The sequence below is a fragment of the Rhododendron vialii genome, chromosome 3a (assembly GCF_030253575.1).
Source record: "Rhododendron vialii isolate Sample 1 chromosome 3a, ASM3025357v1".
NCBI classification, from domain to species: Eukaryota; Viridiplantae; Streptophyta; class Magnoliopsida; order Ericales; family Ericaceae; genus Rhododendron; species Rhododendron vialii.
This window is the reverse complement of record NC_080559.1, coordinates 5,343,630-5,355,761: the sequence shown is the minus strand read 5'-3', so window position 1 is coordinate 5,355,761 and position 12,132 is coordinate 5,343,630. Positions and strand designations below refer to the sequence as shown.

The window sequence follows — 12,132 nt, the reverse complement described above, 5'->3', positions numbered from 1 at the left end:
ATTGACCCGATAAAGTAACACAATAATCTATTTACGGCGTTTCTCTTTTTCCTTTTAAAAATCCGGAAAAGGACTAGTGGGTACCATGATGGCAACACATCCAAACGGCACCGTTTCGCTCTCGCCGCAAACTCCCACCTCCCCCCTCCCTCCTTGGTGCCAGTGAGTGTGTGTGTGTGTGAGAGAGAGAGAGAGAGAGAGACAGAGACAGAGAGACGGAGCTGGACGGATTTCTCGTGGTTGATCGTTCGGCGTAAGACCAGGTCGTGATGCGTCATTCCCGGTCGAAGATCTGAAGCTTCTCAGGTCCCTCGCCTCTCCCGATGGAAAGTAATTCCCCTCTCTCTCTCTCTCTCTCTCTCTAAACCCTAGATTTTCTCTTTCTCTATCTCCCTTATTGCTCTGGCGCAACTAGATATACAGCTCAATTGACTACTTTCTCCACTTGATGTTACTTTTTTCATTTTTTTCCCCCCGTGTAATTTGCTCGATTTTGTTTGGTGAAGACATTCCTTTTACCAATATTAGGAGGATCTTTTTGTTTGACCGGAGGAATCCCAACGGATTATTAGTGATTAGATTGATAATACCACGCTTCCATTGCATGGGTGTTGCTAACCTCCGGCGACGGATTATATGCAAATAATTCCAAACAAGTGCGGATTTCAATACGTATCTCTTGAATATTAAAAATTTAATATACTCTTCTTGGATATCAATGTATCAACTGCCCTTATCTTATCCACTACCGTTAATGCTGAGGCTAGCATTTTCCTTGCTATAAGCTCGTCTCCAACAGATAAAAAAAAAGAAGCTCGTCTCCGTACTTCATCGCTTCATACTCCTCTTGTGGTCCTCACTCCCAAACCGACACTGATGATTCAAATCACTCATCTTGTGGAACCTGTAATGGAGATTGTCTGTTTAAAAAATTAGCTTCATTGAACATATATAAGCACAAAAAACAAGTTGCATTCTGTTTATAAAAAAAAAAAAGTTTCAATCATACGTGGCCTGCATCATTTAAATAGAAATGCAACTGATTTCTGCGTTTTTGTGCGGCCGATGAAACTAGTTCTGCGAGATGAGCAATTCGAATTGTGGTTATCGACTCAAGAGTGAAGGCCACAAGAGTAGTATGGAGAGTAGCTCTTCCCCATTGTATTGCATATGCTTTGTGAGATAAGATACCCAAGGCATGTGTTAAACTGGACAAATGGGCCGTAAGAATTGGAAATTTATGTCAGAATGCTATCTACTATACTTTGGCATGTACCCATTAGGCCATTACATTGCGTTCATGGAAGGGTCCATTACACAAGATGTTTCCACCATGGTCTAGATGAAGCCCCAATAACTGCATTCTGAGTATTAATTGTCCGACTCATGAACTTCTTCTTTGTAAACAAGAACTAGATTTAAGTAATTAAGTAAAGAGAACGAAACGGGTAGTCTCTGCATAAGGAAATGATTAATAAAGCTCCCCATTTTGTTGTAATCTTTGATGAGACAGTACCAGCTGATTTGTTGCCAATTTTGGAATTTCTGTCATTGCGTGCGAAATGTATTGTTTCTAGTGTACAGCCTTGCTAGGTAAATCAATTATATGGCCATCCTGGTTCCTGCATTCGCTCATCTGATAGGCATATCTGCATTGCACGTGCTATTATTGTAATGCTAGCCACTATAATCGTTGTTAATAACTTTGCTATTATTTAGTAATAGTGAGCTTGAAATTACTGTTTTTCATCCAACCGGATGAACCTGTCCTTGCATATTTTCTGAGTTAAAGACATTGCGGCTGAATGCTGTAGCTGGGGATTCTAATCCTTCTGTACTTTTTTTTGGAATTTTGTGAATTTGATATTTTTATCCAACTTTTCAATTGATTGAATTAATTTTATTTTTCAAAACTTATATAAAAAATTCAAATATCCTCTATTTTTTCCCCAGCTTTGTTTATCAAGACGTCAACCAAGTCCACCAAATCTGGAGTTCTCATGAATCCTTAAAGTCTGCAAATGGGAAACCATGGCTCACATCTAATGCTTGGCCAGATGTAGGCCCCGTTCCTCTTTCTCCCAAAACCTTCTTTTCAAAAAGAAGCTAATTTCAAACACAAATAAAACGAAGATGAAAAATATTTTTTCAATTTTTTTTGCACTGTTTAAAAGATCTCAGTGAGATCTATCAAACAAGATCCATATTAGTAGGAAAATTATTTGCGTAAACACATAATTTTTGACCTTGAAATTACCTTCTTTTTCCAAAAATTACTTTTTCCAGAAAGTGGAACGGCTCCGTAATGTAATGACTTGTGGTCTGTTCAACACATGCACCCTTTGATCATCTATTTAGCTCCTTATTCAATGCTGGCTCTTATTGGTCTATTGTGAAAGGGTGGCCGTGGCTGTTTATGCCATCTCGTAATATAATGCTACTCATCAACAGAGGCCTTTAGTTGGCTAGATGCTAGGATGTCAAGTGTCAACACTTCCTTGAATGCTGTGCATGGTTGGCATTCTGTTTGGTGTCCTAATAAAGGTTTCCTACCCCATATGCTCTACGCTGGTCCTCCAGTGTTACATTTTTCCCTTATCAACAATTCACCCTTCCTTTTCCATCTTGAATTCTACTTCGGTGTTTGGCACCCCAGGATCTTACCCTGTTAATCTGAGTAGCAAACCATTCAAAATTTCAACAATGATAGCCTGCTATTTCAATTGCGAGGCTCAGATTACAGGGCCAACTGTAGCATCATAGTGTCCAAGATATTGCAATCACATGAATTATTTAATTATTTGTTACTGTAGTGTCCAAGATGTCCAAGATTTGCACTTGTGTCCCTTCTAAAAATATTGGGTATGATTTAATTTTCTTTTATTGCCCATGAACGTCTGGGTATTTTCATATTAATCAATTGGGATGAAAAAGATGTAATTGTCCATGAGTATGTATCTTCATATGTGGAGATGCAAACACTTCCTTTTGTTGAAAACACACGCACAGAAACACACACAGCGGACAGCCACACAATCACACTTTCTCTGTTCCATGGCAAAAAAGAGCAAGGGTTCTGTGCGCTATTACATTTGTTGCTTTTTGTTAAAAGCTGTTATACTCTTCGGTGCAATATGGCCTATGATGAGACTTCCATTGAATGCATGGTGGCCAAAGAAAGCCTCTATCGTGTGGACCTGGGGACGTGGGGGCGGGTATCAGGTAGGGCAGTATATGTAAGAGTCAAATAGCTCAATCTTAGAAATTGAGGATCCTTAGATGTGGATCCCAATTTGGATGTGGGTACAGTGATAGGTTGAATAATTATATAGTAGTTTATCCAGATTTTGATATGGCTACAGTGGTCGTTCGAATAACTATATAGTAATTTATTAATTTCATCAATAACTTTTTCTTAATGAAATTTATTGGAACAAAGATGGCCAAGCTAACTAAGGCTCCAAAGGCCAAACTCTTTAACAAGTTGTCTCCCCATGAACCTTATTGGACTTTCCTTACTTGACTGCAGCCCAAAAAATAGTAAATTGCAGCACTTAATGCATGCCACAAATGCTCCAACCGCTAAAGAAACACTAAATGTGTACTATAACAGCCCACACAACCTATCGGTTATAGATACATAGAAAAACGCAATATTTGGTTTTGAAAATGCCGTGTCTGGTACATATATGTTGTGTCGACTGTCGAACAGATGCTTCACCTTAAAGGCAGATCCATGTAACATAAAGCTTTACTGATCCATTATTGTAAAATATTAACATGAAACGATTAGAAGAAAGAGGGAAGAGAGAGGTAGAGGAAGGATATTCAAAATGATTTAAGAGTAGACAAGAAGATGAGTGCAAGCATCAAGAAGCCGAGGCACAAAAGGAAGGAAAAAAGAAAAAGAGGAGGAACCAAGGGAGACTCTAAGGCAGAGAGGGTTTAAGAATATGAGACAAACAGGAGGGAGGGAGGGCTAAAGCTTAGTTCAAAACAGAAATAGAAGTCCCGTAGAACTTTAGTAGCCAAATACCAGTAAAGTTCTTTCTCTTAACTTAAGTCCTAATAAAATGAAGCTACAACAATATTCATTGTTAGGCTGCTATTGCGATAGCTGTTACTGTCGTTTGTTGTGTGGTTAATGATTTAGAGTTATGAACGGTACCCAATTTAAAAGTTTGTACGATGAGATTTGGCTCTCACGATGAGGGTTTCCTCTTTATGAACATGCATAATCGAATGAGGTGCACCATGAGTGGCATATTGTGATACAAAGGTGCCAGTTTTGTGTTGGAACGTCATTGTGGTTCGGCTGTTCAAAGCTCCGATTGCCCCACTGCACTATTTTTGAACATCTTGTCGCCATTTCATCTTGGTGGTGGACCGTTGGTCTTAAATTAGTGGTTCTACTGTCAGTTTGTTCGACCAACTGCTCCCTGCTACCAAACCCAAGCAACACAATACTCTTTCTTTTTTCAGTGCAAAAGATACTTAGCACAGACAAAATAGAGGTGGAACCATTCGTAAAGAAACACCAGCAATGTATGCAGCAAGCAAATCCCTAATTTGCTTTCGGGCTATAACCAGTGCAACCAGCTGGCACTCTTGTTCCGTTCCCATCTTTGCTAGCTTGTCTGCCACCCTATTTTTCTCTCTCAGAGTGTAATGGATAGAGATGTAATTTCTTTCCATCATGACTCCGCAATCTTCCATTAAAACTAGAAACAAGGAAGTAAGGAGCTGCTACCACGTGGATTACTAGTGCAATAGCTTTATGCTGCTCCGACTCATCTTGGGATAGCTGGTCTGCATTAGAATTTACATTATTTTGTTTTTGTTGCTTATTTTTTGGTCCTGTTATCTTTATGTGTTATATCTTGGCAGCATGATTCTGAAGATTGAACTGCTGATGCAATGCAGTACATTTTTCTATGATTTTGTGAGCCAAGTGCTCTTGTATCCCACATTGGGACTTTGAGAAGCAAATTCTAGATTCGTGGGTGCAAATTAATTGTATCATGATGTGCAAATTAACTGCTGATGCAATGCAGTACAAATTCTAGGTTTGGTTGGAGCTACATTCTTTTAGGTTTATGTTGGTAGATGATATTCAGTTTTTTGTTCCTACCCACGACCTGGTTGGTCCGTCCAGGCTTATGCACTTATTATTTCCTCATACACTTCCACAACAGGTTTTGGCGGTGTTGCTATGTATCATAAAACGATGGTGATAGTATATTTTTTGGTCCAGTAGTTGCTTCTCTGATTATGATACCCTGTGTACACAATGTAGTTGTATGTGTTATGAATGTAGAATTGACAGAACGCGGCTGACATATCTTTATCAAAATATACTATGTTTGACAGGTGGATCCCCAGATCATGAATCAGTAGAGTCAGCAACGAAAAAATCCAGTCTTTCATCCAGTGAGAGGCGCCAGAGTTGCAAGGAGTTCCTCCGTAGGTTTGTGAACAGTGAAAACCTGACCGTAAATCTTGAGGACTGGTTTGAAGAAATAACAGAACAATCAGCACATAAAACACCTCCCTTTGATGTTCCTTTTGAATTGATAGACCTTCAGAAGTTTGATTATGCATTGGAAGGGGTTTCCTTTCAGCAGCTGATTCGGATGCCCAGTGCTGTTTATGCTTCAACATCGGGTGCTGTTGAAGCAACTTCTTATCTTGCAATTGAAGATTTCTTACACACGAGTGTCAGGGGCTTGTGGGAGTCATTTTGGAGTAATGATGGTCCTATGCCTTTCTATGTTGCCTGTTTATACGATGCGAACCTGAAATTCTACCAGGCTGAGAAGGCGATTGCAAATGGGAAACTTGAAGGTCTTTGTGCCTCAGCTATAATGCTAAAAAACCCAAGACATCCACATGGGAAGTGGGAGGATATTCTTGAGATAGCACTTCTGAGGCATGATATTGGAAGCCTTTCATTGGAGAGTGACCGGAAGTCTTTTTGCTCCGTCATAGGCGAAGCACTATTTTACGCTGTTCGTATTTTATTATCAAGAAGCCTCAGCAGAACAAATGTTACTCCTAGTTCAAATTCTGTTTTTGTTCTTCTCTTTGATTCTCAGTATGGTGGGGTTCTAAAAGTTGAAGGAGATGTGAATAAATTAGATTGTGATACAGATAATGTGTACAAATGTGCTTCTGAATGGATAAAAAGCTATGCACGAATAGCAGTTTCCCCTATCGATAGAATCTGGAACAAGCTTGGAAATGCTAACTGGGCTGATATTGGTGCTCTACAGGTACTTTTTGCAACTTTTCATTGCATCGCACAATATGCTGGAATGCCCAAGCACTCGGTTGAAGATTTAGCTGCCGACCACAGCTCTCGTCTTCAAGCAAGAAGAGCTGAAAGGCAGTTGAGGGATACCAGAGTGAATGGAAATGGTTTGTTCCGGTTCCAGCAGTCAAGTGTTTCTCCTGAAATTGTGGAATTAAGGGACGAATCTGTCAAATTGGAATCTGATAAGTCAATGAGGCTTGAAATAGGGACCGTTCTATGGGTGGAGGATTCGAATTGGCAGAAAGGTTATCAAATTAATGAAGTTCTGAATGATGGCGAAGTTACATTTTATATTGCATACTGTGTGGATGATCCGGGCAATCCTCTGTTTCTGTATGTTGGTTCACATCCTTCCATATTGGAACCGGCGTGGGAAGATATGAAGCTGTGGTATCAAGTGCAAAGGCAGACTAAGATATTGACGGCTATGAAACAAAAAGGTTTATCTGATAAGTATTTGCCAGAATTGTGTATGTCTGGCAGGATAATTCACCCTGGTCCCTGTCGGAGACCCAGCTCAGGTGGAAATTGTGAACACACACTGTGTGGGACACCCGTTCTAGTGACGAGTCCAGTTGGCAAAACCGTTGCTAGCATGGTAGGAAGTGGCGAATTTGGTTTAGATGAGGCTATTAGGTGTTGCCATGACTGCTTGTCGGCTCTTTCAACTGCTGGTGCTGCTGGGATTCGACATGGAGACATCAGACCTGAGAATATTATTTATGTGACTTCCGGGTTGAGGCAGCCTTATTATGTCCTTGTAGGATGGGGGCATGCTGTTTTAGAAGAGAGGGATCGCCCAGCCATGAATCTTCATTTCTCATCCACTTACGCCCTTCAGGAGGGTAAGTTGTGCTCAGCTTCTGATGCAGAGAGCCTTGTCTATCTGCTTTACTTTTGTACTGGTGGTAATATGCCTGACTTGGATTCAGTTGAGGGGGCACTGCAGTGGAGAGAAAGTGCTTGGTCTAAAAGGTTGATTCAGCAGAAGCTTGGGGACATCTCTGCTGTCCTGAAAGCATTTGCTGACTATGTTGATAGTCTTTGTGGAACGCCATATCCTATGGATTGTGGTATCTGGCTAAGAAGGTTGAGGCGACATATTCAGGAAGAAGATAATGGGAAGGAAATTGACACATCAAGTTAGGTTCTTGCCACTTGTCAGAGTTGAACCCCTATGGACCCCGATAATTGTCACTTCCTGATTTGGGGGTGGTTTCTTTTTGTTTTCTCGGGAAGTATATGAAAGTCGGAGCCACTTGTCTAATTTATTGGTTGATCTGGAATTGGTGTAACTAAGTTTTTGCCACAGGTGGTTTGTGTTGCCTTATCTTTTCCTTGAGACTGATCGATTGTTCCCTGGAACAGCTAGATGATAACTTTTGTTCTGTGATATATGTCATCCTGTTCTGCATTTCGTCTGGTACCTGCACAGTTGAGCCACCCTGTCGAGTTTTCAGAAAACTGGGTTGCGTTTTGGTCCTTGATTGGATTTCAGAATATCACCTGGTTCTGGTTTTCATGTATCTCGGAATGTACTCCAAGAAAATCTTAAATATCAGGCCTTTCTGCAATGGTGATGAGCTGCCAAAGAGATCGAGTATAAGGTAAACTGTTTCTTGTAAAGATAGGAGCTGTTCAGATTGTTTCGAATTTTGTGGTTTCTTCTTTTCTTTGTATGACGAGAATGTTTGGAGCATCGGATTTGTGATTATTGCGTGGTGGGTCATTCTTCTTCTGTAAATGTGTTCCCGCATTAAATTGTTGCGTTCGATTTATTTGAATCAGTAACTTTCTGGATCACATCAGCTCTCACCTGCTTTTTATTGTTTTCGGTTTGACATAACTAGTTTCTGTTCTTGTTTTGTGTGGACAATTTCTTGTAGTTTCATTTTGCTTTCCGCTCAGTCTGGAGGGCTGGGGAGCTGATCAAAAGGGGTGTACGCCGGCCCACCCAACCGTGTTTGTAGGGGTCTGGGATAAATATTTCGGCTCACAGGGTTGGGTTGAGTTTTTGAGCCTTTTCAATAAACAGGGCTGATTTTAGAATAGCTCTTGAAATCGAGGTGGGAAAATGACGGCCAATGACGTGTTTTGATAATTAATACCCGTCAATGACATTTTCAGTATTAACAAATATCCTTAGCATGTCCTTAGCGATTATTAATTATCAAAACACGTCATAGGCCGTCATTTTCCCAATCGAGTTTGATCTGGCCCGGCCCGTTGCAAACTGTTTTCTCCTAGCGAATTTTAAGATTCCAAGGTCTGTTCTGTAACGGTTGAGAGCTTTCGCTATACTTGTTAAGGTTGTGATTTGTGAACTTTGATTTGTGATAGTTATGTATGATTGTTTTACGTTACGTTTCTGGAGTATTACGTATTGGGGGAACAAGGGGTTACGTTTCTGGAGTATTACGTATTGGGGGAACAAGGGATTAGTTGGACGGGCTTGAGAAATAAAACTTTTTTATTGGACGGGCTTGAGAATAAACTTTTATTGGGGTTATGATTGTGAAATAAAACTTTTATTGGACAGTTTGAGAATAAACTTTTATTGGGGTTATGATTGTTTTTTTACTGTACTAGCGCGAACATGCATAAGTTATGTTATTATGCAGTGCAAGTCCGGCCCGAACCCGACTCGCCTAATGGATGTGCCCTCCTAGATAAAGTGCTCACTTCGAAGAAGTGCAAGAGACGCGGAAGGAGTATAAAAAGAGGGTGGTGGGCCTGTGGTTAATTTCCCCACCTGTGCTGCTTCGGCTTTTGATTTGGCAATCCCAGAAAGGTGAATGTTGTTAGGACTCCGGAACCTGCAGCGCACCTTGTATTGCAGCATCCAACCATCCGTTTCTGCAATCGATAGGTCAAATTTGTTGAAGCACTATTACCGATCAGAGTTAACTCTAACCTCCGAACGGGCAAAGTATATGAAATGATCGATTATACTTTTTACATTATCTTGCTTTTGTTTTTGTACATAAAAGAGAAGGCAATGAGATTCTAATCCACTAAACTTCCTTTTTAGTACTCCAACATAAAAACCCTACATAGGATGGAGATTGTACTTCCTCCTTATCCTTTTCCCCCTTTATCCTTTTCTTCTCTTTAAAGGATACCAAATGCCTCAAGCAATCAGATACTTTTGTTTTATTTTTTGGACTCTGCAATATCCATTTCTTTTGCCTTTAAGCCTAATAAAAAATTAAGATTATTAGCATATTATAGACTCCAAGTTTGGCTGAATTATTTTAAAGTTCAAGCCTGTTTTTAGTAAGAGAAAAAAATACACATTTTTTTTTAGATCGAGATTTTAGTACAAGCCAGGTACAGGCCGATATCCCCGGTATCAACTGGTACATGCTGGTAGTTTGGGTGGTGCAAAACACTTAAGTATGCGTACCGTTTTATTGCTAGTATAGACATGATTGACAAGACTGCCAATGTCTAAACTCAAAAAAAAGGTTGATTTGCTTACGCTAGCGATTAACTTATGCAGAATAATTTTTGGGTTTTATCTTTATTCAAATATTTTTTGCATTTGTTAGTTTTACTGCAATCTTTTATGTGACGTGGGTGAGTAGGGATGAGAGGAACCCAAAAAATAAAAAATTATGACTTTTACACAAATATTTTGAGAAATATCCAACTAAAAGCACAAAGAGTTCTTGGATATTTCCCAAAATACTTGTTTAAAAGCCATAATTTTTTTACTTTTCTGATTCCTTTCGTCCTTACTCCCTCACATCATGTAAAACTTTAACGTAAAACTAACAAACGCAAAAAGAATTAAATAAAGACAACCAAAAAATTGTGGTGCTTAAGTTCATTAGTGTGAACGGGGAGAAGATGTGGAGCGCGTGTTTTGGGCTCTAACCTTATTTGGTTTTCATTGAGAGAGGTGGGCTAATAAGAGTTCCTCCGAACTGCTAAATGGCCCCAAATGGAGGTCATACCAAATTCAAGGGAAGGGTAAATTTTTATTTAGACTAATCTGGATTTACAATGCGCGAAAGGCCCATTGTGCCCTTAAGATATTGGGAAAATGACGGCCCAGGATGTGTTTTGATAATTAATACCCGCCAAGGACATGTTGAGAACATTTGAGAACATTTATTAATACTGAAAATGTCCCTGGAGGGTATTAATTATCAAACACATCCTTGGCCGTCATTTTCCCTAAGATATTTCATACAATAAGATAAGATAACGCCCTCAAAAACTAAAAGGAATAACTTGAAAGAAAATGGCAATAGTATCTAAAAAGATTGCCCAAGTCTAAACAGGTTTTTCATTTGGAAGATAAGCTATGTACATCTTTTATAAAAAAAAATCAAGTATAGGATTAGTTGACCCCAAGTGGTTTTTTTTTATTTTTTAATTTGGGTAAGTAAAGTGAGAAATAATTAGATGGCTTATCCCCTGAGAGGTCACAAGTTCGAATCATCTAAAGACCAAACATTTCAAACCTTGGGGCTACTTTAGATTTGTCCGGTTGTCAACTTCATGCTCCAAAATTAATCGAGGTGTGCATAAACTGACCCGAACATTCAATTATAAAAAAAAGAAAATATTAATTGGTGTTAACCCAAACAATAGTACTCCATAACTTTAAGTAATTCGAGGTAGTGTTTGAAAATATAATAAATTTAAGTTTGGCAACACTCCTTTAATATGAATCTGAAGAAAGAAAGAAAAAAAAAAAAAACTACTAAAAATGAGCTTCTCAAACATGACACATAACCCAAGATGTCGGCCAAGTAGTTTTTGTCTGAGATTTAGGTGTTTGCTTCATCCTAAGGTTTCAGTTTCGATTCTCATTGTTAACAATTATTGGGATCACCTCACCTTCACGCGTAAGCGTGTGAAACGGCTGTGGAAAAAGCTGTAGAAATTAGTCCGAGGTGCACACAAACTGATTCGAAACACTCTGTAATACTAGAAAAAAAAAAGAAGAAGACACAATACGAACTCCACCGGATAAATTGGGTAATTGTAAGAAGTAATAACGGCGCAAGTTTCCGAACAAAGTAGAAAAAATAAGAGAATCTGTAAAGTGGGGGTGCAGGATTGGGATTGGGAGGATTGGGATGCGAGTTTTTAACGCGTCTACGACGCCAATGACGCGGCTTGACTCGCAGACCACCAAAAAGCAAGGTAAAGTAGAAGCCCCAATACTCCTACTCCCCTGCCACTTGATAAAATATATACACTTAAATAATGGACAAATTACGGTGGACCACCCTTGAGGTTTTTTTTAGGTTTGGTACTTGGTTTAGCGGTAAAAGAGAGAAAAATAAGACTAGAGGGAAGAGAGACTTAGAGGAGAAACGCAACTCCAAACGACGGTAGTGTGTCGCCCTGCAAACATGTGTTTTCTACGATGTATTGGTTTGTAAAACACGATGTGTAAGCAATTGACCAATAGCTTAATGGGAGATTACACATACCTAGGTAATATACGTGGACAAAGATATGGAGTTAGGAGTGATGTCTACGGAAAAAAAAAGGAAAGAGCATGTCGATGTTGGTAGTACCCACTGAAATTGCAATGAAGGATTAGTGGAGATGCAGATGCAAGATGAAAAGGTTTTCAAGTCAGGACCTATATATTTACACACAACTGTGGAAGGACAACTGGCAATATACAAGCGACTTCTACATTACTATTAAAGAAGCATGTGACACTTGGGATTTGGTTAGTGATATACTTTGAAGACTAAGTGCAGAAAGATCACTATGTGGGATGTCAGAATGAATTTAAATGATTGCAAGCATATTTGGCACAATATAAAAACTAAATTCATTGGACCACA

The 12,132-nt window shown here is 39.4% G+C and overlaps 2 protein-coding genes across 2 annotated transcripts in view; both read left to right on the top strand.

Annotated features, from left to right (window-relative positions):
• Positions 1-12,132, top strand: part of LOC131319163 (protein ROOT PRIMORDIUM DEFECTIVE 1) — a 91,214-nt gene that overhangs the window by 7,417 nt on the left and 71,665 nt on the right. The gene's annotated exons all lie outside the window — the stretch shown is intronic.
• Positions 91-8,116, top strand: LOC131319162 (uncharacterized). Its single transcript, XM_058349310.1, has 2 exons — positions 91-330; positions 5,371-8,116. The coding sequence occupies exons 1-2, from the start codon at positions 324-326 to the stop codon at positions 7,458-7,460; spliced, it is 2,097 nt and encodes a 698-aa protein (XP_058205293.1). The 5' UTR covers positions 91-323; the 3' UTR covers positions 7,461-8,116.